This window comes from Coregonus clupeaformis, chromosome 12 (assembly GCF_020615455.1).
Source record: "Coregonus clupeaformis isolate EN_2021a chromosome 12, ASM2061545v1, whole genome shotgun sequence".
Taxonomy (NCBI): domain Eukaryota; kingdom Metazoa; phylum Chordata; class Actinopteri; order Salmoniformes; family Salmonidae; genus Coregonus; species Coregonus clupeaformis.
The window spans coordinates 56,633,104-56,659,409 of NC_059203.1; the positions used below are offsets into that span (position 1 = coordinate 56,633,104).

Genomic DNA, 26,306 nt, shown 5'->3' on the forward strand with positions numbered 1-26,306 from the left:
CATACGATACTCATCCTGTCTGCACACACTTGACACATGACCAAATCTTCTGCATTTATGACACTGAAGGCTTGTGCACAAACCTCTAACAGGGTATCTCATGAATCCTAACTTTATATGAGAAGGGAGAGACTTCGTCAAAGAACAGTAGTATGGATGAAGGGGGATAGTATGGATGAAGTACGGGTCAGTCGACGTGCACCAACCACTCCATCTATGTCTTCAGTTATATCATCTGACTTTACATCTTGCGCCACCCCAGAAATAACCCCCTTGATAGGCGCCCTGCTTAGAAAATCCAACTTATTTTGTACATAATGTTTCTGCCACCGTCTCTTATGACTGAAAAGAGCTCCTGGATATCAGAGAAGTGATTACTCACCTCGAACTGGACGAAGATTTTTTCTTGAATGAGTCGGACGCGAAGGATTTACTGCTGCTACTGGACCAGGCCCAAATACCTGTCATTCGCATGAAGAGACGCCGCCGATACAGGGGACGCAGATCTGGGTGCCTTGTGAGAATTAGTCGGCAAGTGGGTAACCTGCCTCTACCATCCGTCCTATTGGTCAATGTTCAATCATTGGAGAATAAACTGGATGAGCTCCATGCGAGACTATCCTACCAACGGGACATTAAAAACTATAATATCTTATGTTTCACTGAGGCGTGGCTGAACGACGACATGGATAATATACAGTTGGATGGGGTTTCCGTGCATCGGCAAGACAGAACAGCTACCTCCGGTAAAATGAGGGGTGGTAGACTGTGTCAATTTGTCCATAATAGCTGGTGTATGAAATCTAACATTAAAGAAGTCCCTAGGTTTTGCTCGCCTGAAGTAGAGTACCTCATGATAAGCTGTAGACCACACTATTTACCAAGAGAGTATTCATCTATATTTTTTGTAGCTGTCTAATTACCACCAAAAAGTGCTGGCACTAAGACCGCACTCAACGAGCTGTATAAGGCCATAAGCAAATAAGAAAATGCTCATCCAGAGGTGGCACTCCTAGTGGCCGGGGACTTTAATGCAGGAAAACGTAATCCATTTTACCTAATTTCTACCAGCATGTAACATGTGCAACCAGAGGGAAATAAACTTTAGACCACCTTTACTATACACACAGAGGTGCAGACAAAGCTCTCCCTCGCCCTCCATTTGGCAAATCTGACAATAATTATATCCTCCTGATTCCTGCTTACAAGCAAAAACTAAAGCAGGAAGTACCAGTGACTCGCTAAATACGGAAGTGGTCAGTTGACGCAGACCCTAAGCTACAGGACTGTTTTGCTAGCAGAGACTGGAATATGTTCCGGGATTCATTCGATGGCATTGAGGAGAATATCACATCAGACACCGGCTTAATCAATAAGTGCATCGATGACGTCGTCCACACAGTGACCGTATGTACATACCCCAACCAGAAGCCATGGATTACAGGCAACATCCGTACTGAGCGAAAGGGTAGAGCTGCTGCTTTCAAGGAGCCCGGACGCTTATAAGAAATCCCACTATGCCCTCTGATGAACCATCAAACAGGCAAAGCGTTGATACAGGACTAAGATTGAATCCTACTACACCGGCTCTGACGCTCGTCGGATGTGGCAGGGCTTGCAACCTATTACGGACTACAAAGGGAAGCCCAGCCGCGAGCTGCCCAGTGACACGAGCCTACGAGACGTGCTAAATGACTTCTGTGCGCGCTTGGAGGTAAGCAACATTGAAGCATGCATGAGTCCACCAGCTGTTGCGGACGACTGTGTGTTCACGCTCTCTGTAGCCGATGTGAGTACGACCTTTAAACAGGTCAACATTAAGAAGGCCGCAGGTCCAGACGGATTAGCAGGACATGTACTCAGAGCATGCTCTGACCAACTGGCAAGTGTCTTCACTGACATTTTCAACCTGTCCCTGACTGAGTCTGTAATACCTACATGTTTCAAGCAGACCACCATAGTCCCTGTGCCAAAGAACGCCAAGGTATCCTGCCTAAATGACTACCGACCCATAGTGCTTTGAAAGGCTGGTTATGACTCACATCAACACCATCATCCCAGACACCCTAGACCCACTCCAATTCGCAATTCTAACAGATCCACAGATGACACAATCTCTATTGCACTCCACACTGCCCTTTCCCACCTGGACAAAAGGAACACCTACATGAGAATGCTGTTCATTGACTACAGCTCAGCGTTCAACACCATAGTGCCCACAGAAGATAGCCCTGTTTGGTAAAAGACCAAGTCCATATTATGGCAAGAACAGCTCAAATAAGCAAAGAGAAACGACAGTAAATCATTACTTTAAGACATGAAGGTCAGTCAATATGGAACATTTCAAGAACTTTGAACGTTTTTTCAAGTGTAGTCGCAAAAACCATCAAGCGCTATGATGAAACTGGCTCTCATGAGGACCGCCACAGGAATGGAAGACCCAGAGTTATCTCTGCTGCAGAGGATACGTTCATTAGAGTTACCAGCATCAGAAATTGCAGCCCAAATAAATGATTCACAGAGTTCCAAGTCACAGACACATCTCAACATCAACTGTTCAGAGGGGACTGTGTGAATCAGGCCTTCATGGTCGAATTGCTGCAAAGAAACCACTACTAAAGGACACCAATAAGAAGGGACCTGCTTGGGCCAAGAAACACGAGCAATGGACATTAGACCCGTGGAAATGTGTCCTTTTGTCTGGAGTCCAAATTGGAGATATTTGGTTCCAACCGCCGTGTCTTTGTGAGATGCGGTGTGGGTGAACGGATGATCTCCGCATGTGTATTTTCCACCGTAAAGCATGGAAGAGGAGGTGTTATGGTGTGGGGCTGCATTGCTGGTGACACTGTCTGTGATTTATTTAGAATTCAAGGCACACTTAACCAGCATGGCTACCACAGCATTCTGCAGCGATACACCATCCCCTCTCGTTTGGGCTTTGAGGAACTATCATTTGTTTTTTTCAACAGGACAATGACCCAACACACCTCCAGGCTGTGTAAGGGCTATTTGACCAAGAAGGAGAGTGATGGAGTGCTGCATCAGATGACCTGGCCTCCACAATCCCCCGAGCTCAACCCAATTGATTTGGTTTGGGATGAGTCAGACGGCAGAGTGAAGGAAAAGAAGCCAACAAGTGCTAAGCATATGTGGGAACTCCTTCAAGACCATTGGAAAAGCATTCCAGGTGAAGCTGGTTGAGAGAATGCCACGAGTGTGCAAAGCTGTCATCAAGACAAAGGGTGGCTATTTGAAGAATCTCAAATATAAAATATATTTTGATTTGTTTAACACTTTTTTGGTTACTACATGATTCCATATGTGTTATTTCATAGTTGTGATGTCTTCACTATTATTCTACAATGTAGAAAATAGTAAAAATAAAGAAAAACCCTTGAATGATTCCAAACTTTTGACTGGTACTGTATATTTTTTAAATTTGTTATTTTTCTTTATTTTTTATGTATTTTTCTTTATTTTTTACTTTAGTTTATTTAGTAAATATTTTCTTAACTCTATTTTCTTAAAACTGCATTGTTGGTTAAGGGCCTGTAAGTAAGCATTTCACAGTAAGGTCTACACCTGATGTATTCTGCGCATGTGACAAATAAAATTTGATTAGATCATCTTTATTGCCGCTGATCTGGCGGACTCACAAATGCTTCGTTTGTACATTTTGTCTGAGTTTTGGAGTGCCCCTGGCTATCCGTTAATAAATAAAAAAACAAGAAAATTGTGCCATCTGGTTCGTTTAATATAAGGAATTTTAAATGATTTATACTTTTACTCTTACTTTGATACTTAGCAATTACATTTACTTTTGATACTTAAGTACATTTCAAACCAAATACTTTTTGACTTGTACTCAACTAGTATTTTACTGGGTGACTTTTACTTGAGTCATTTTCTATGAAGCTATCTTTACTTTTACTCAAGTATGACAATTGGTCCTCGTGGTCCTCTGTAGCTCAGCTGGTAGAGCATGGCGCTTGTAACGCCAAGGTAGTGGGTTCGATCCCCGGGACCACCCATACACACACAAAAAAAAGAATGTATGCACGCATGACTGTAAGTCGCTTTGGATAAAAGCGTCTGCTAAATGGCATATTATATTATTATTATTATTACAATTGGGTACTTTTTCCACCACTGAGTAGTGGTTACAATCCGGTACATTGCATGCAGGCGAATATATTGATAAAATTGACCTTGTCAGAGAGAGATTTGCTCAGTTATCAAAAGTCACGCCACGGTAAGCCTATACAAAACACAGACCTTATATGAAGTAGTTCTAAAATCCCCTATGTAAAAATAAATGGTTGAAAAACAATTGGAACCATTTCCGGGTTTTACCGCTAGGTTTTATGGGTATTATGACTCATATTGTGGTACTCAATTCCCGCAGGGATCACGTTCACATAGGCCTATTAAAAATGTATGCAGTCAATGTACTGTAAAATGCTTTGGAAAGTCTCTGCTGAGTGGCATATATTTAATGAGACATTGTTTTTAGGCATCATTTTCTGAAAATCTGAGGTGAGTTCACTTCCTGCAGTGATCACGTCACGTACTAAATATGGAAATATCTCAATTGACACGTCCTCGCGTCTTCTCTCCTCGTCTTTTTAGAATCCATTGGAGGAGAAGGTCAGAGAGGCGGGACCTCTGGCTTTCTCATCCAATGGGTTTTGAGAAGGAGACGAGGAGAACGGAGTGGACGCGATTGGAGCCATTGAGATTGTCCCAATGATCAACATAAACAGCCGTGCCTCCTGCAGCTCTTTCGTTTTCATTTGTGATCAAACATTGCTATCAATTCATAACTTTCCGAAAGATGGCTGGTTTAGAGCTTTTGTATAGCTGCGTAGCAGGCAGTATTACCTGTCCACAGGACGTCGTTGTGTGTTTTGTTCACTGGGAAATTGTAAAGAGTGGGTACAAGTGTATTGGGTTGGGAGATGAGGTGAGTCATTGTGATTCCAGCACTGATAGCAGGCTACTAATGACAGGGAATTTATAATTCCATGTTTTATAGCTAATTGGTTTAAGAGTTTGCTGACAACATCACAACAACTGGTTAGCAGCGCCAGATTAGCAGTTTGACATGTTGCCTCGCTAACCAGCTATAGTTAGCTAGCATTAATAATTATAGTTCGTGCTCTAGTCAGTTTGCTAAATTAGCTAGCTATACTAATTTACTTAGCTACAGCTAGTTTGTTAACGTAGCGATGCCATGTCAGACTACTAATCTGTAGCTGCTAGCTAGTTGTGATGTTGTCAGCAAACTGGGTTGTAGAAATCAATTCGTTTATTGAATTTGTATGAATGACAATATTTCAACAATACTCATTATTCTGCTGATGTGTGTGTATGTGTTTTGTAAATTAGCTTGCCTATCGCTATATCAGGTCCCTAGCTAACGTTACAGATTTTGTAACACGCTAATCAGGCTATATACCATGGGTATTGACCAAAATAAGTACTATTTACTGGTCCAATTACGTTGGTAACCAGTTTATAATATATAAGGCATCTCGTGGGTTTGTGGTAATGTTATATGGCCAATATACAATTTTTGGAGAGGGGGGGGGGGAGTTAAATCACATTATTTGCTCTTACATTGACTGACAGTCCTAGCTACAGATTGTATCTGATCCATCTATGAACATGAGTGTGGTTACATTCTTTCAGCCTCCTCCTTAGTTTACACCCAAAAAAGTGGCGGGGCTAGCATTGGGCTGAAACACAAACTCATGATTGTGCCTTTAAAGAGTTATCTTGAAAGGGAGAGAGAGTGTGACATTTTACTTTTACATTTACATTTTAGTCATTTAGCAGACGCTCTTATCCAGAGCGACTTACAGGAGCAATTAGGGTTAAGTGCCTTGCTCAAGGGCACATCGACAGATTATTCACCTAGTTGGCTCAGGGATTAGAACCAGCAACCTTTCGGTTACTGGCACAACACTCTTAACCACTAAGCTACCTGCCGCCCCAGTGTGACCTCATGCCACATGAAGCGTGACGATACATACCTGTTAAATTATGAATTAATAAATTAATCTGTGTTATTTACATTTCATTCAGCCTCTGAGTGGTGACAAGAAGTCGGAGTTGCTTCCTACAGGGTGGAACGGCAACAAGGAATTGTACACCCTGCGGTACAAGTCAAATGATGACAAGTCTAATTTATTGGTAAAAGCCATCACTGTGGATTCCACCTTGATCTTCAACTTAATGGTAACTATATAGCTATTCAAAATGTTTCTTCAACTCAAATCTTAAATTTAGTTAGGCTACATCTACAGTAGGCCTAAGTGTGATTATTTTCTATTGTGTCAGGACTCGGCCACTGAACAAGTGTCAGACCTGACAATGAATGTCAGTGATTATGTGGACGCGGATCATTTGCAAACATTTGAAAGGTTGGTCAATGTGTAATATTTTTGGGGGGGATATATTTAAGTATTGCTCAATTTGAACAGTGCTTAATGGAGCAAAAGTGATTAACAACAAACAAATGTATAAGTGTTTGGATAAGGAAATCCACCGGACCATAAATACCACATTATTATTAGGATTTGGTGTGTGCGTGTGATGGGTCATGACATTTTTTTAAAGAAAATAATACTATGACTTATTGAAATCGAAAAATACTACTCCATATTACAGGCCATTCTGTAAAGCTTCATATTACTCCAATTCATGCTTTGTTGCTTACAGTCTTAAATGAGGCCTGGGTAAGTCCCAAATATCCCAATTTCAAGTAATTAGTTCTCAACAATCATTTTACACTAAACAAAAATATGGACGCAACATGTAAAGTGTTGGTTCCATATTTCATGAGCTGAAATAAAAGATCCCAGAAATGTTCCATATGCACAAAAAGCTTATTTCTCTTATTTTGTGCACAAATCTGTTTACATCCCTGTTAGTGAGCATTTCTCCTTTGCCAATATAATCCAACCACCTGACAGGTGTGGCATATCAAGAAGCTGATTAAACAGCATGATCATTACACAGGTGCACCTTGTGCTGGGGACAATAAAGGGCCGCTCTAAAATGTGCAGTTTTGCTGACTGCAGGAATGTCCACCAGAGCTGTTGCCAGAAAATGTAATGTTAATTTCTCTACCATAAGCCGCCTCCAACTTCTTTTTAGAGAGATTGGCTGTACATCCAACCGGCCCCACATCCACAGATCACGTGTAACCACGTCAGCCCAGGACCTCCACATCCGGCTTCTTCACCTGCGGGATTGTCTGAGACCAGCCACCCGGACAGCTGATAAAACAGTGAGTCTGCACAACTGAAGAATTTCTGCACAAACTGTCAGAAACCGTCTCAGGGAAGCTCATCTCCGTGCTCGTCGTCCTTACCAGGGTTTTGACCTGACTACAGTTCGCCGTCGTAACTGACTTCAGTGGGCAAATGCTCACCTTCGATGACCACTGGCATGCTGGAGAAGTGGGCTCTTCACGGATGGATCCCGGTTTCAACTGTACCGGGCATATGGCAGATGGCATGTATGGCGTCGTGTGGGCGAGCGGTTTGCTGATGTCAACATTGTGAACTGAGCGCCCCATAGTGGCGGTGGGGTTATGGTATGGACAGGCATAAGCTACAGACAACGAACACAATTGCATTTTATCTATGGCAATTTGAATGCACAGGGATACTGTGAGGAGCTCCTGAGGCCCATTGTCGTGCCATTCATCCGCCGCCATCACCTCATGTTTCAGCATGATAATGTCGCAAGGATCTGTACACAATTCCTGGAAGCTGAAAATCTCCCAGTTCTTCCATGGCCTGCATACTCACCAGACATGTCACCCATTGAGCATGTTTGGGGTGCTCTGGATCGACTTGCACCACAGCGTGTTCCAGTTCACGTCAATATCCAGCAACTTCGCACAGCCATTGAAGAGGAGTGGGACATCATTCCACAGGCCACAATCAACAGCCTGATCAACTCGATGTGAAGGAGATGTCGCGCTGCATGAGGCAAATGGTGGTCAAACCAGATAATGACTTTTTGTTTTGATCCACGCACCTTTTTTTTTAAGGTATCTGTGACCAACCGATGCACATCTGTATACATAGTTTAGGGCCTAATCAATTTTTTTCAATTGACTGATTTCCTTATGAACTGTAACTCTGAAAATCTTTGAAATTGTTTCATGTTGCGTTTTATTTTTGTTTGTTTAGGTACAATGACCAATATGTATCAAAGCTCCTTGCGACAAAATACATTTTCATGCATTACAATTCAGAAAGAAGAAGTTGTATTTTTTTGTTCCTGTTCTGTACAGAATGAACCTTATGATTCCTAGAAGTCTCTAAAACGTGTTGATATTGACATGTTCCTCCCCTCTGTCAGTGTATTCAAGAATGCAGAAGATTTGGCTCAGAAGGTGAAGAGCCAACTCCTTCCCTCAGTGCCCGCACCAAGAAAGAAAGACAAGAAGAGTAAGAGAGAGACATCCGATGACTCACAGCCGGACAGTGACCCTCTCCGCATTCCAACAAGGCATCCACAGACCAGCAGGCAGCCTAACTGGTTTGTACAATATACCTTACTACAGGGTTCTACAACTGGCGAACCTCGGGCCCAACCTGAACTGATTTGATGGTCCACACGACGGTTTTCTTAGTAAAGAAAAACATTAATTGAATACACCTGCCTTACTATATCAGCCATAGTCACTGATTATACTGAATGTATTAGCCTAGTAACATTCATAAATACCATTTTGTAATATGTGACTTGTTTCAGGAAACTAGGCGTATGTTGCGCGTCACTACTTCACAGGAGAGCCATTTGAACATTATTTATTTATTTACAAAATGCACTTTTTGGCATAAATGCCTTCTGGAACATGTGAACTTTCATGTGCCTTAATAACAAACGTGCATGCAGTCTGTAAATATGAATATAATTAAATTATTAGCCTAGTTGGTTTAGCCACGGAAAAAGACAGGGACCTTCCCAATAGCCATGATTGGCTGAGATAATTGATGGGCTGGACATGCTGAGAGATGAGTTTGGATTGGTCAGCCATGTAGTACGCTTCTGTCTATAACATGAGCTGCTCAGTATGTGTAGGTAATCCTTTCTAATGCAGATTTCTTGAAAGATATCACAAAGAACTGAAAGTGTTGCTAATGCTCTCCACTTTCTGTAGAACTGAGTTTTGAAGTCAGTGGAATGTCCAGTGGAAGCAAAGTATGATAGCTAAGGAGATGCAGAAAATTCTAGCGTTTTGATTGCAAATATGCGGAGGGAGTTGAAAGGAGAACACGCAGAAGGCTGTTGTATAAAACACCTGTCTCCGGATTACATCTTCAAACTAAGGGCAACCATGGCATCTGTGACCGAGAGGGAGAAGTGTTCATCCATGTATATGGGTAAGAGAGTCTAGCCAGCTACAGTTTCAGATATTATACGTTTCTAATTGTCAGTCATTTTCATTGCAAGTTAATGCGTACTGTTAGCTAGCTAGCTAACGTTAGCTGGCTGGCTCACTAGCTAACGTTACGTGTATGAGCTGTGTAGTAATATTATTCTTATTGCAGAAACCAATTTTCATTGCTAGTTCTAGCCTAATGTTAGCTAGCTAATATTGAACCTAGTTTGTTAGCTTTGGCTACCTGCAGATTCATGCAGGGTAGTAACGTTATGAGTTGGGATTGTGTTTCATTGTTTAGCTAGCTAGCTACATGTCTGAACAAAATACGTCACCATGCAAGTAACCATTTCACTGTACCGTTTACACCTTCTGTATCCTATGCATGTGACAAATACACTTTGATTTTATTTGATATAGTGTGTGTTTACCGGAGACTGTAATGTGAAGAACAACATGACCTGCACCAAAACCAAATTAGGATATAACGTCAGGCCAACGAGACAGTGTCCAAATTCTAAAATTCTCCGGTAGAAGGCCTTGCTTTTATTTCGTCACTCTCAACCGTAAGCTAATTTCTGTAATTAGCTTGCCATTAACTTGTAAATAATGACCTTGTGAGTTTATTTTCCTGTAATAATGAATACAAATTATCTAAAGTTAAGACGTCAGCTATATGATATGGTCATTATTTGAACTGGCTAGCCAGCTATCTTAAAGTTAGTTAGCTAGCTAGCTAACAAGCTAGAAACAAACCAAATCATTGTTTAGAAAGTTGCTTTTAGTTGCCTGGTTAGCTATATTGACATATACTGGGTTTGTTGGTATTAAAATACACCAGTTATGCTGTTTTGGACCACCAGGCTGCTTTTTCATAACAACGACAAGTTTGATGTCGGACGACAAAATGATGTTCATGATGTCTCTACGACAAATGTCTACAGATATATCGATAGATGTAGTATAAACCAGCGTTTAGTCTTAATCTTTGGTTATTTAGTACACTACCGTACTCACTCTGTTTAGCACATGGCCACATGTGAATCCTTAGAGATCGGTGGGGCTAAGGCTTAAGAGGGTGTGAACGAAGCTGAATGGGTGTAGACAAAGAAGAGCTCTCCAGTAGGTGTACCAAAACATTCAAGGACCATTTTCTCAAAAGTGGGGTTACAAGTTTATCAACTTTCAAAGCAGAATTACTTTCCCATTGTTCCTCAGCTGTAGTGTATGATATACAATTTTCTAGCTCTGAGTCTCTACTTTTATCCAATATAAACATTTCAAATTTTGCTACATAAGATCGAGCCGGTCGGTCACAAATGATAGTGTAGGTCAGAGCTTAATGCAGTAGCCTGTCAACTAGACAGAGCATGCATTGTTTTATCTGTTTTGATTTAGTACAACTTAATGGACAGAATTGTATTTAAATGTACATTTACATTTACGTCATTTAGCAGACGCTCTTATCCAGAGCGACTTACAAATTGGTGCATTCACCTGTAAACATTAAGAACACCTGCCGTTTCCATGACAGATTGACAAGGTTATTGATGTCACTTGTTAAATCCACTTCAATCAGTGTAGATGAAGGGGTGGAGGCAGGTTTAATAAATATTTTTTAAAGCATTGAGACAATTTGAGACCTGGATTGTGTGTGTGCCATTCAGAGGGTGAATCGGCAAGACAAAAGATTTTAAGTGCCTTTGAACCGGGTATGGTGGTAGGTGCCGGGCGCACCAGTTTGTGTCAGGAACTGCAATGCTGCTGGTTTCCCGTGTGTATCAAGAATGTTCCACCACCCAAAGGACATCCAGCCAACTTGACACAACTGTGGGAAGCATTGGAGTTAACATGGGCCAGCAGTCCAGAATTGAGGCTGTTCTGAGGGCAGAAAAGGGGGTGCTGCTCAATATTAGGAAGGTGTTCCTAATGTTTGTTATGCTCAGTTTTATTTAAACAGGGTTCCCATTGTGAGACCAAGGCCTCTTTTACAAGGAAGCCCTGCACACGATCATACAAATTCACAAGATTTACAATTCCAATGCAATAAAAACATTTTACAAGCAATTTCAAAAAAGTTACTTCCAAAACACGATCATGAAAAACAAATGCATTCCTCAGTAAAAAAGTAATCAAACAGCTGTTTGAACTACTATAGCTGCACCAAAACATCCTACTTTAGAGGTCTGGCGATAATTCCACATGTAAGGTGCAAAAAAAGGTAAATCTGTGTTTAGTTGTCTCAGTGGAGATGGAAGGTGTCAACCCTGTGATCGAGTCTTGTGACTCTTATTTCTGTAATCTAACAATGAAGTAAGGTATGGCTAGGGCTGTTACTGTGACCGTATTACCACCACACCGGCGGTCACGAGTCATGATGGCAGTCAAATTCCACGTGACCGTTTAGTCACGGTAATTAGGATTCTCCAAGCTCTGATGCTGCTGATGGTCATTAGTAGTCCACCAAACTTGCTAACTGCCTGGTGCGCCGCACTCTGTCCCTCTAATCATTCTGACATCAATGCAAATCAAATCTAATCAAACACTTCATGAGAGCCCATGAGCTCATGTTGCGCAACATTTCTATAGGCTATGCAATTGCGTGAGAAAACAGAGTGATGGCCTCTTAAAATTAGGAAGATCCCATCAGCTTTCTATAGGCTAGGTCTACTAACTTCCCTAATATTAAGCACATGGCTTCTCTTTACAACAGGAGTATAACCTACCTGGCTGGCATGAAAATGAACCACAGGAAAAGCGTCCTCCATTCGCTATTTAAGTGCATAGATGACATGTATTTTTTTTCCCGCTTCCCCCTGTTTCGAGACCGGTGAATGATAATGGACAAATTTCACACGTGTATATGTGAAGACTAGATTAAATCAAGAATAGTGTGAGGGGTGACAATATTAGCCTATCACTTGTGAATGATTCCCAGCTTAAGTCAAACAGCGCATGCTTTTTTTTTGCTACCTTTTTCCAAATCATAGTCTCACACCTCATGTAGCCTAGCACATAGGCCTATATGTTTTGATAATGTTTGTATCGCAACTAAAGTGGCCAAATATCTTTTTAAAATGAAGCGCTTTAATCCGCTTTACAACTGGTGTGGAGCCTAACTGGCATACATATAAGGTGCGTGAGTTTCAAGTTTGGGGAAAAATTTTACTATAAAAATGCACTTTTATAATAAAAGCATTACATGCATAATCACATTTGTAGTCACTTTTGAAAATGGTGTTTTCCTGCTAATGGAACATTCGCGCTTATAGGCTACTGCCGTGTGCGCATTGCTGCACTTATAATGTGAAGAAATAGCCTAATAGTTAACCACATTTTAAGATAATTGTTCTCATCTTTTGCGTCAGGCTCATTGCTTAAAACATTAATATTTTTTTTATGCTAGTGGTTGTATTAATTTGGGATCTATCGCATCCCACAAATGTACTGGACTATGTTTGGAATATTTATTTCTCACACAAAATAGAATAGGTCAACTTTTGTACTATGGGGGTTAGTAAATTGACATAGGCTAGTATTTTTGCTGTTCAATAGGCCTACTCATCTTGTTGGCTGACAAAGTAAATGTGGACAGTTCTTCAAAAAATCTTAAATATGTGCCTCGAATTGGATAAGGACGCGCGCGGTTGCGTCCCTGACGTGTCGGTCTTAACTTGTAGCCTGTGAGAAAGACCTGATCACGTGACTGTGAATGAGAGACTGATGAAGTGTGTGTATAGCCTACGCAAATAACAAAGCAGAGTTCCTGCCTTTCATGCTACTTTTTTCAAATCCTCAGTCGCATCATGCAGCCTTAGAATGTATAAAAAATCTAAACATATAGCCCAACATTTTGTATCACAACTAAAGTTACATAAATAACTCTAAATTAACCATCTAGGAGTACCAGTTTCTTTGTTAACCGCTCAACACAGAAAAGCTGCATGTGCGCACTCCCTCAAATCGTTTGGAGAAAATATCCTTTCTACTTTATTCAGCTATGTTCAATTGTATTCTTCATACTATAAATAATATAAAATAATGCCATGGAATTCAAATCTTGTCTGCTAAATGAACTTGTGTAGCCCACAGCCATATGGCATAGCCTGATCAGGGCCTCACATAAGAAAATATTGGCAGACTACATTTTCTTATTGGCAGACTAAATAGCCTTGGTTTCTCAAATGACTGCCTCGCCTGGTTCACGAACTACTTCTCAGATAGAGTTCAATGTGTCAAATCGGAGGGCCTGTTGTCTGGACCTATGCCAGTCTCTATGGGGGTGCCACAGGGTTCAATTCTTGGGCCGACTCTTTTCTCTGTGTATATCAATGACGTCGCTCTTGCTGCTGGTGACTCTCAGATCCACCTCTACGCAGACGACACCATTTTGTATACATCTGGCCCTTCATTGGACACTGTGTTAACAAACCTCCAAACAAGCTTCAATGCCATACAACACTCCTTCAGTAGCCTCCGACTGCTCTTAAACACTAGTAAAACTAAATGCATGCTCTTCAACCGAATGCTGCTTGCACCCGCCCACCCGACTAGAATCACTACTCTCGACGGGTCTGACCTAGAGTATGTGGACAACTACAAATATCTAGGTGTCTGGTTAGACTGTAAACTCTCCTTCCAGACTCACATTAAGAATCTCCTATCCAAAGTTAAATCTAGAATCGGTTTCCTATTTCGCAACAAAGCCTCCTTCACTCATGCTGCCAAACATGCCCTCGTAAAACTGACTATCCTACCGATCCTTGACTTCGGCGATGTCATTTACAAAATAGCCTCCAACACTCTACTCAGCAAATTGGATGTAGTCTATCACAGTGCCATCCGTTTTGTCTCCAAAGCCCCATACACTACCCACCACTGTGACCTGTACGCTCTTGTTGGCTGGTCCTCACTACATATTCGTCGCCAAACCCACTGGCTCCAGGCCATCTATAAATCACTGCTAGGCAAATCCCCGCCTTATCTTAGCTCATTGGTCACCATAGCAACACCCACCCGTAGTCTGCGCTCCAGCAGGTATATCTCACTGGTCATCCCCAAAGCCAACACCTCCTTTGGCCGCCATTCCTTCCAGCTCTCTGCTGCCAATGACTGGAACAAATTGCAAAAATCTCTGAAGCTGGAGACACTTATCTCCCTCACTAACTTTAAGCATCAGTTGTCAGAGCACCTTACCGATCACTGCACCTGTACACAGCCCATCTGAAATTAGCCCGCCCAACTACCTCATCCCTATATTGTTATTTATTTTTGCTCATTTGTACCCCAGTATCTCTATTTGCACATCATCTCTTGCACATCTATCATTCCAGTGTTAATACTAATTGTAATTATTTTGCACTATAGCCTATTTATTGCCTTACCTCCATAACTTGCTACATTTGCACACACTGTATATATATTTATTTCTGTTGTATTTTTGACTTTGTTTTGTTTTACCCCATATGTAACTCTGTGTTGTTTTTATCGCACTGCTTTGCTTTATCTTGGCCAGGTCGCAGTTGTAAATGAGAACTTGTTCTCAACTGGTTTACCTGGTTAAATAAAGGTAAAATAAAAAATAAATAAGGACAACTCAGAGTATGCTATTCTGTTCTTCTGAAATAGACTACATTTTCTTCATATCATGTTTCTTTAGACCTGTCTAAAATACAGGCTATATTACATGGATTTATTAGACTTTTTCAAATGTAGATGTTCCAAAGGTCTGCATCAGTGGCTTGTAGGCTATGCGTGGAAGCCAGGAGATGCAAAATGTGTTTGTTAATTAACGGTCAATTACCATGTGACCGGCTGTTATTTGCTTGACAATCACTGGCTGACAATTTCATGACCGCCATTGCCCTATGTATGGCAGAAGTTTGCACGAGGGCTTTATAAACAAAAAGAGAGCAGTGCATTGATCTACGAGACTTAAGATGGGGCCAGCCTACTTTTTGATACAGAATGCAGTGATGTGTACTGAACCTATCGCCCGTAATAAAGCGTAGTGCACTATGATAAACTGTGTCCAATGGTTTCAATACAGTGGCAGCTGCATTCATATAGACTATATCGGCATAGTCTGAAGCCGGACTGAATGTCGACTGAATGATTTGTTTTCTGCTATTTAACAAAAGGCATGCCCTGTTCCAAAGTTAACTCTTAACTTCTTAACTACCTCATCAAGATGCTTTTTGAAAGACAGCTTTTCGTCAGTCCAGAGATGTGTGTGTGTGTGTGTGTGTGTGTGTAGATACAGTTGAAGTCGGAAGTTTACATACACCTTAGCCAAATACATTTTCAACTCAGTTTTTCACAATTCCTGACATTTTAATCCTAGTAAAAATTCTCTCTTTTAGGTCAGTTAGGATCACGACTTTATTTTAAGAATGTGAAATGTCAGAGTAATAGTAGAGTGATTTATTTCAGCTTTTATTTCTTTCATCACATTCCCAGTGGGTCAGAAGTTTACATACACTCAATTAGTATTTGGTAGCGTTGCCTTTTAAATTGTTTAACTTGGGTCAAACGTTTCAGGTAGCCTTCCACAAGCTTCCCACAATAAGTTGGGTGAATTTTGGCCCATTCCTCCTGACAGAGATGATGTAACTGAGTCAGGGTTGAGGCCTCCTTGCTCTCACATGCTTTTTCAGTTCTGCCCACACATTTTCTATAGGTTTGAGGTCACGGCTTTGTGATGGCCACTCCAATACCTTGACTTTGTTGTCCTTAAGCCATTTTGCTACAACTTTGGAAGTATGCATTGTCCATTTGGAAGACCCATTTGCGACCAAGCTTTAACTTCCTGACTGATGTCTTGAGATGTTGCTTCAATATATCCAAATAATTTTCCTTCCTCATGATGCCATCTATTTTGTGAAGTGCACCAGTCCCTCCAGCAGCAAAGCACCCCCACAGCGTCTCTTTCCTGAGCGGTATGACCGCTGCGTGGTCCCATGGTGTTTATACTTGCGTACTATTGTTTGTACAGATGAACGTGGTACCTTCAGGCGTTTGGAAATTGCTCCCAAGGATTAACCAGACTTGTGGAGGTCTACCGTTTTATTTTAGTTTTTTTAACAAATAAAAATATATTTTAGATTCTTCGAAGTAGCCACCCTTTTCCTTGATGACAGCTTTGCACACTTGGCATTCTCTCAACCAGCTTCATGAGGAATGCTTTTCCAACAGTCTTGAAGGAGTTCTCACATATGCTGAGCACTTGTTGGCTGCTTTTCCTTCACTCTGCGATCCAACTCATCCCAAACCATCTCAATTGGGTTGAGGTCGGGGGATTGTGGAGGCCAGGTCATCTGATGCAGCACTCATGACTCTCCTTTTTGATCAAATAGCCCTTACACAGCCTGGAGGTGTGTTGGGTCATTGTCCTGTTGAAAAACAAATGCTACTCCCCCAAAGCCCAAACCAGATGGGATGGTGTATCGCTGCAGAATGCTGTGGAAGCCATGCTGGTTAAGTGTGCCTTGAATTCTAAATGAATCACAGACAGTGTCACCAGCAAAGCACCCCCACACCATAACACCACCTCCTCCATGCTTTACGGTGGGAAATATACATGCGGAGATCATCCGTTCACCCACACAGCGTCTCACAAAGACCCGGCAGTTGGAACCAAAAATCTCAAATTTGGACTCATCAGACCAAAGGACAAATTTCCACCGTTCTAATGTCCATTGCTCGTGTTTCTTGGCCCAAGCAAGTCTCTTATTGGTGTCCGGAAGTGGTTTCTTTGCAGCAATAGCTATAGGACTCCTGATATCTCCAGGAGTGATATGTATAATTTGTCTATATCTGTTGTCTAGTACTTTCTTTTTGCTAGTTAGGTCCATCTACTTTGGTTTCACCTTAGGCAAGTAGTGCTAGTACTTCAGTCTCCCCTGGTTTCTCAGCGGCAGCTCACTTGAGTATCTTAACTAGTTATTTTCTGACGGTCTCATTTGCTCTTTTGCAACTTTGGCAACTGTGTTTTCTATACCTGTTCGCTCCACTCCTTGTAGGCTTTACAGATGCTCCACACCCCTTGGTTGCAACCCATGTAATTTAGTGTACCCTGCGTGCTCAACCCATGTGGAATTCTGGCAGCGTTTGGAACTGCCGATCTGCGGTCAAGAGCGCAGATTTCAACTCCACCTATACTGCCCTTCAGTCCCTTGACTTTTTGGCCCTGACGGAGACATGGATCACCCCAGAGAACACTGCTACTCCAGCTGCTCTCTACATCTGACTACGTTTTCTCTGTCTAAGAGCATCTGGTTGTCGCGATGGTGGCACAGGGCTACTAATTCCTCCTAACTGGAGATTTTATATTTTCTCCCTCTCTCACCTGTCCATTTCCTCATTTGAATTCCATGCTGTCACTTGTCCACTCAAGCTTTAACATTGTTGTCATCTATCGCCCACCAGGAGCCCTTGGAGAGTTCCTCAATGAGCTTGACACCTTGATAAGCTAATTTCCTGACGATGTCTCACCACTCTTCGTACTTCGACTTCAACCTCCCGATGTCTGCCTTCGATTAATTTCTTTCCAATTCTCTCTTTCCCCTCCTTGCTTCTTTTGACCTCACCCTTTCCCAACTCCTCCAACTCACAAGGCAGGCAATACGCTTGACCTCATCTTTACTAGAGGCTGTTCACCTACTATTCTCACTGCAACCCCCTTCCAGGTCTCTGAGCACTACTTGTTTCCTTTTCTTTGTCCCTTTCTTCCAACCCTAGCCACTCAGCCCCTAACCAGATTGTCATGCGTCGTTGCAATCTTCTCTCGCTCTTCTCTCTCCTCTTCTATCTTATCATCTCTCCCTTCTGCTAAATCCTCTCTCCTGTCTCCTGATTCTGCCTCTTTGACTCTACTCTCCTCCCTTTCCGCATCCGATGACTCGCACTGACCCCTTTCTTCCCGGCCGGCTCGGCCCTCCCCATGCTACCTTGCAGGCCTCTCCTACCAGATGACGTGGAGAGGATCTGTGTCTGCACCACGTACTCTCACTACTGGTGTCCCCCAGGGCTCGGTTCTAGGCCTTCTCCTTTTCTTGCTCTACACCAAGTCACTCAGCTCCGGCATATCCTCACATGGTCTCTCCTATCATTGCTATGCGGATGACACTCAAGTACTTTTCTCCTCCCCCCATTCTGACACCCAGGTTGGGACATGCATCTCTACGTGCCTGGCAGATATCTCAGCTTGGATGTTGGCCCACCACCTCAAGCTCAACCTCGACAAGATGTAGCTGCTCTTCCTCCCACGAAGGCCTGCCCCGCTCAAAGACCTCTCCATCACGGTTGAGAACTCCAGTGTCACCCTCCCAGGGTGCAAATAAGCCTAGACACCACCCTGTCATTCTCTGCAAACATCAAAGCAGTGACTCGCTCCTGCAGGTTCATGCTCTACAACATCCGTAGAGTACGACCCTACCTCACACAGGAAGCTGCACAGGTCCTAATCCAGGCACTTGTCATCATCTCCCATCTGGACTACTGCAACTTGCTACTGGCTGGGCTCCCTGCTTGTGCCATCAAACCCCTGCAACTTATCCAGAATGCTGCAGCCCGCCTGGTTTTCAACCTTCCCAAGTTCTCCCATGTCACCCCGCTCCTCCGCAAACTTTGCAGGCTTCCAGTCGAAGCTCGTATGCACGACAAAACCATGGTGCTTGCCTACGGAGCAGCAATCGGAACTGCTCCTCCCTACCTTCAGGCTATGCTCAAACCCTACACCCCAACCCGAGCACTCCATTCTGCCACCTCTGGTCGGGAGGGAAGCTCCCACTCAGCCCAGACCAAGCTCTTCTTTGTCCTGTCACCCCAATGGTGGAACCAGTTTCCCCCTGAAGCTAGGACAGCAGAGTCCCTGCCCATCTTCCGAAAGCACCTGAAACCCTACTTCTTCAAAGAATATCTTAAATAATCCCTCTCCTCACCTCAAACAAATAACATTAATAAACCAACAAAAAACTTTCCTGAACCAACATATGTTTTGACCATGACAGTTTACAATCCAGGGTTACTCCAAGCAGTTTAGTCACCTCAACTTGCTCAATTTCCACATTATTCATTACGAGATGTAGTTGAGGTTTAGGGTTTAGTGAATGACTTGTCCCAAATACAATGCTTTTAGTTTTGGAAATATTTAGGACTGACTTATTCCTTGCTACCCATTCTGAAACTAACTGCAGCTCTTTGTTAAATGTTGCAGTTATTTCAGTTGCTGTAGTAGCTGACGTGTATATTGTTGAGTCTTCCGCATACATAATAAAGATTGAAAAAGGTAAGGGGCCTTAACAGCTACCCTGGGGAATTCCTGATTCTACCTGGATTATGTTTTAGAGGCTTCCATTAAAGAACACTGTGTTCTGTTAGACAAGTAACTCTTTTATCCACATTATAGCAGGGGCTATAAAGCCATAACACATACATTTTTCCAGCAGCAGACTATGATCAATAATGTCAAAAGCTGCGCTGAAATCTCACAAAGACCCCACAATCATTTTATCATCAATTTCTCTCAGCCAATCATCAGTCATTTGTGTAAGTGCTGTGCTTGTTGAGTGACCTTCCCTTTAAGTGTGCTGAAAGTCTGTTGTCAGTTTGTTTACTGTGAAATAGCATTGTATCTGGTCAAACACCATTTTTCTCCAGAAGTTTACTAAGGGTTGGTAACAGGCTGATTGGTCGGCTATTTGAGCCAGTAAAGGGGGCTTTACTATTCTTGGTTAGCGGAATGACGTTAGCTTCCCTCCAGGCCTGAGGGCACACACCTTTCTAGTAGGCTTAAATTGAAGATGTGGCAATATCGTCCGCTATTATCCTCAGTCATTTTCCATCCAGATTGTCAGACCCTGGTGGCTTGTCATAGTTGATAGACAAACTAATTTTTTCACCTCTTCCAAACGGACTTTACGGAATTCAAAAGTACAATTCTTGTCTTTCATAATTTGGTCAGATATACTTTGTAGTGTCAATGTTTGTTGCTGGCATGTCATACCTAAGTTTGCTTATCTTGCCAATGAAGAAGTCATTAAAGTAGTTGGCAATATCAGTGGGTTTTGTGATGAATGAGCCATCCGATTCAATGAATGATGTAGCCGAGTTTGCCTTTTTTCAAAAGAATTAATTTAAGGTGCTCCAAAGCTTTTTACTATCATTCTTTATCTATTTTTGTTTCATAGTATGTTTTTATTTATTTAAAGTAGTCACATGATTTCTTAATTTGCAGTACGTTTGCCAATCAGTTGGGCTGCCAGACTTATTTGCCATACCTTTTGCCTCATCCCTCTCAACCATGCCATTTTTCAATTCCTCGTCAATCCAAAGGGATTTAACCGTTTTTACAGTTATTTTCTTAATGGGTGTGTGCTTATTAGTAACTGGAATTAGCAATTTCATAAATGTGTCAAGTGCAGCGTTTGGTTGCTCTTCATTACACACCACAGACCAGCAAATATTATTTACATCATCAACATATGAATCACTACAAAACGTATTGTATGACCTCTTATACACTATTAGGCCCAGCCTTTGGAACTTTGGTTTTCCTAGATATGGCAACTATATTGTGATCACTACATCCTATGGATTTGGATACTACTTTAAAGCCAATTCCTGCATCATTAGTAAATATGTGCTCAATACATGTTGATGATTTCATTCCTGTGCTGTTTGTAAATACCCTGGTAGGTTGACTGACAACCTGAACCAGGTTGCAGGCACTGGTTACAGTTTGAAGCTTTTTCTTGAGTGGGCAGCTTGATGATAGCCAGTGAATATTTAAATCACCCAGAAAATATACTTCTCTGTTGATATTGCATAAATTATCAAGCATTTCACACATATTATCCAGATTCTGACTGTTAGCACTTGGTGGTCTATAGCAGCTTCACACAAGCATGGGCATTAGGTGAGGCAGATTAACCTGTAGCCATATTACTTCAACAGTATCTAACATGAGATCGTCTCTAAGCTTAACAGGAATGTTGTTCTGAATATAGACCGCAACACCGCCCAGTTGGCATTTCTGTATTTTAGGTAGATGTTATAACCATGTATTGCTACGACTGTATTATCTAGATGAGTTTCAGAGATGGTCAGAATATGAATGTCATCTGTTACAAGCAAGTTATTGACTTCATGAATCTTGTTTCTCAGGCTGCATATGTTTAAATATGGGCTCTTTTTAGCACTTTTCTGGGTTGGTTTACTGGGAAGCTTATCAGAAGTAGACTTGCTCATGTTATTTATATTGGAGCTGATGGTGCAGGGTGAGCTGCACACAATGGTCTTCTTACTAGGGCACACCGCCTCAGTGCTAACAGTGTAACTCTGGTTCATAGGCTCATGATTACTGAATACAATAGCTGAAGGATCAACCAAGGTATTCAAGGCAATTAGGGGGACATAAATTAAGTTACTTACATTGTGTCTGCTAACGCCCCTAGGATAATGTACATTTGATGCAGCATTGTGACGACTCATTGTCACAATGGTAGGGATTAACTGAGCTGGTCTTGGGTCATTTCTCAAATGGTCTTGCATCTATTTCTCAATTGCCTGAAAAGCTGCCAATCAGCTACATAGTCTGTTTTTCTAGCCTTGGCACAGGCCTGCTGATTTCTCATCATAACAAGACCTGAAAGTTCTGTAGAGAACCAAGGATTTGTTTTATTGTTTTACTCTAAGGCGGTTAAAGTGAAGAAGAAACAGTTCAAGAGCTACAGTGCCTTCAGAAAGTATTCACAACCCCTTGATTTATTTCCTCATTTTGTTGTTACTGCTGAATTAAAAATGAATTACGTTGCGATTTGTGTTTCACTGGCTTACACACAATACCCCATAATGTCGAAGTGGAATTATGTTTTTAGAAATGTTTACAAATTAAATGAAAAGCTGAAATGTATTTTAGTTAAGTATTCAGCCCATTTTGTTATGGCAAGCCTAAATAAGTTTCGGAGTAAACATTTGCTTAGTAAGTTGCATGAACTCACTCTGTGTGCAATAATGGTGTTTAACATGATTTTTTGAATGACTACCTCATCGCTGTACCCCACACATACAATTATCTGTAAGGTCCCTCAGTCGAGCAGTGAATTTCAAACACAGATTCAACCACAAAGACCAGGGAGGTTTTCCAATGCCTCGCAAAGAAGGCCACCTATTGGTAGATGGGTAAAAAAAAGCAGACATTGAATATCCCTTTTGAGCATAGGTGATGTTATTAGTTACATTTTGGATGTTGTAGCAATACACTCAGTCAATACAAAGATACAGGCGTCCTTCCTAAGTCATTTGCTAGAGAGGAAGGAAACCGCTCAGGGATTTCACCATGAGGCCAATGGTGACTTTTTAAAACGGTTACAGAGTTTAATGGCTGTGATAGGAGAAACCTGAGGATGGATCAACAACATTGTAGTTACTCCACAATACTAACCTAAATGACAGCGTGAAAAGAACGAAGCCTGTACAGAATAAATATATTCCAAAACATGCATTGAAAACTTAAGGCACTAAAGTAAAACTGCAAGAATGTGGCAAAGAAATTAACTTTGTCCTGAATACAAATCAAATTTTATTTGTCACACCTTACTGTGAAATGCTTACTTACAAGCCCTTAACCAACAATTCAGTTCAAAAGAGAGAAGAAAATATTTACTAAATAAACTAAAGTAGAACAACATTTTACCAAAATAAAAGTAACACAATAAAATAACAATAACGAGGCTATATACTTGGGGTACCGGTACAGAGTCAATGTGCGGGGGTACAGGTTAGTCAAGGTAATTTGTACATGTAGGTAGGGGTAAAGGACTGCATAGATGAGGAAGCTTGGCCCCAGTGACATACTGGGCCATACACACTACCCTCTGTAGCGCTTTACGGTCTGATGCCGAGCTGTTGCCATACCAGGCAGTGATGCAACCGGTCAGGATGCTCTCGATGGTGCAGCTGTAGAACCCTTTGAGGATCTGGGGACCCATGCCAAATCTTTTCAGTCTCCTGAGGGGGGAAAAGGTGTTGTCGTGCCCTCTTCATGGCTGTCTTGGTGTTCTTGGACCATAATAGTTTGTTGGTGATGTGGACACCAAGGAACTTAACTCTCGACCTGCTCCACTACAGCCCCGTCGATGTTAATGGGGGCTTGTTCGGCCCGCCTTTTCCTGTAGTCCACGATCAGCTCCTTTGTCTTACTCACATTGAGGGAGATGTTGTTGTCCTGGTACAACACTGCCAGGTCTCTGACCTCCTCCCTATAGGCTGTTTTCATGTTTGTTGTTGATCAGGCCTACCACTGTTGTGTCGTCAGCAAATTTAATGATGGCGTTGGAGTCGTGTTTGGCCACGCAGTCGTGGGTGAACAGGGAGTACAGGAGGGGAGTGAGCACGCACCCCTGAGGGGCCCCAGTGTTGAGGATCAGTGTGGCAGATGTGTTGTTGCCTACCCTTACCACCTGGGGGCAGCCCGTCAGGAAGTCCAGGATCCAGATGCAGAGGGAGGTGTTTAGTCCCAGGGTCCTTAGCTTGGAGATTAGCTTTGTGGGCACTATGGTGTTGAACGCTGAGCTGTAGTCGTTGAACAGCATTCACACATAGGTGTTCCTTTTGTCCAGGTGGGAAAGGGCAGTGTGGAGTGCGATTTGAGATTGCGTCATCTGTTGGGGCGGTATGCGAATTGGAGTGGGTCTAGGGTTTCCGGGATGATGGTGTTGTGAGCCATGACCAGCCTTTCAAAGCACTTCATGGCTACCGATGTGAGTGCTACGGGGCAGTAGTCATTTAGGCAGGTTACCTTCGCTTCCTTGGGCACATGGACTATGGTGGTCTGCTTGATACATGTAGGTATTACAGACTCGATCAGGGAGAGGTTGAAAATGTCAGTGAAGACACCGGCCAGTTGGTCTGCACATGCTTTCGGTATATACGGTCTTGCTCACATCGGCTACCGAGAGCGTGATCACACAGTCGTCTGGAACAGCTGGTGCTCTCATGCATGCTTCAATGTTGCCTGCCTCGAAGCAAGCATAGAAGGCATTTAGCTCATCTGGTAGGCTCACGTCACTGGGCAGCTCACGGCTGGGTTTCCCTTTTGTAGTCCGTAATAGTTTAAGCCCTGCCACATCAGACGAGCGTCAGAGCCGGTGTAGTAGGATTCAATCTTTATCCTGTATTGACGCTTTGCCTGTTTGATGGTTCGTCTGAGGGCGTAGCGGGATTTCTTATGTGTCCAGATTAGTGTCACACTCCTTGAAAGCGGCAGCTCTAGCCTTTAGCTCGATGCGGTTGTTGTCTGTAATCCATGGCTTCTGGTTGGGATATGTATGTACGGTCACTGTGGGGACAACATTGTCGATGCACTTATTGATGAAGCCTGTGACTGAGGTGGTATACTCCTCAATTCCATTTGATGAATCCCGGAACATATTCCAGTCTGTGCTAGCAAAACAGTTCTGTAGCGTAGCATCCGCGTCATTTGACCACTTCCGTACTGAGCGAGCCACTGGTACTTCCTGCTTTAGTTTTTGCTTGTAAGCAGGAATCAGGAGGATATAATTATGGTCAGATTTGCCAAATGGAGAGCGAGGGAGAGCTTTGTATGCGTCTCTGTGTGGGGAGAAAAGGTGGTCTAGAGTTGGTCTAGAGTTGTTTTTTTTCTCTGGTTGCACATGTGACATGCTGGTAGAAATTAGGTAAAACGGATTTAAGTTTGCCTGCATTAAAGTCCCCGGCCACTAGGAGCGCTGCTTCTGGGTGAGCATTTTCTTGTTTGCGTATGGCCTTATACCGCTCGTTGAGTGTGGTCTTAGTGCCAGCATCGATTTTTGTGGTGGTAAATAGATGGCTACAAAAATAATGTAGATGGGAACTATCTTGGTAGATAGTGTGGTCTACAACTAATCATGAGGTTAGCAATACCTTGAGACTTCTTTTAATATTAGACATTGTGCACCAGCTGTTATTGACAAATACACACACCCCCCGCCCCTCATCTTACCAGACGTAGCTTCTCTGTCCTGCCGATGCACTGAAAACCCTGCCAGCTCTATATTATCTATGTCGTCGTTCAGCCACGACTCGGAAACATAATATATTACAGTTTTTTATGTCCCGTTAGTAGGATAGTCTTAAAATTGTCCATTTTATTTTACAATGATTGCACGTTGGCCAATTGAACAGATGGTAGTGGAGGTTTACTCACTCGCCTGCGAATTCTCAGAAGGTAGCCCGACCTCCGCCCCCTTTTTCTCTTGTCATTTCTTCACGCAAATGACCGGGATTTGGGCCTTGTCTCGAGAAAGAAGTATATCCTTCGCATTGGACTCGTTAAAGAAAACATCTTAGTTCAGTTCGAGGTGAGTAATCGCTGTTCTGATGTCCAGAAGCTAATTTCGGTCATAAGAGACGGTAACAGCAACATTATGTACAAAATAAGTTCCAAACAACACAAACTAACAAAATAGCACAGTTGGTTGAAAATCTATGGCATGACTTGAAAATGGCTGTCCAGCAATGATCAACAACCAACTTGACAGAGCTTTAAAAAAAAAATCTAATAATAATGTACAATCCAGGTGTGCAAAGCTCTTCGACTTACCCAGAAAGACTCACAGCTATAATTGCTGCCAAAGGTGATTCTAACATGTATTGTATAAAAATTAGCCAAATGTTCTAAACCTGTTTTCACTTTGTCATTTTGGTGTATTGTGTGAAGATGGGTGAGGAATTAATCAATTTTGAATTCAGGCTGTAACAAAATGTGTAATAAGTCAAGGGGTATGAGTACTTTCTGAAGGCACTGTAATTCAGGGTCAGGCATGCACCTAATAGAGGAAAAGTTAGAGTAATACAAATCATGAAGAAAAATATATCTTCATAATTATAGGAGGAT

General features: G+C 42.3%; 1 protein-coding gene across 1 annotated transcript in view; it reads left to right on the forward strand.

Annotated features, from left to right (window-relative positions):
• Positions 1-4,715: 4,715 nt before the first annotated feature.
• LOC123492104 (proteasome inhibitor PI31 subunit-like) overlaps positions 4,716-26,306 on the forward strand; it is a 29,937-nt gene continuing 8,346 nt past the window's right edge. Inside the window, exons 1-4 of the mRNA XM_045224091.1 lie at positions 4,716-4,966; positions 6,091-6,243; positions 6,346-6,428; positions 8,383-8,562. Coding sequence (XP_045080026.1) covers positions 4,838-4,966; positions 6,091-6,243; positions 6,346-6,428; positions 8,383-8,562 — 545 coding nt within the window. The 5' untranslated portion in view covers positions 4,716-4,837. The remainder of the gene's footprint in view (positions 4,967-6,090; positions 6,244-6,345; positions 6,429-8,382; positions 8,563-26,306) is intronic.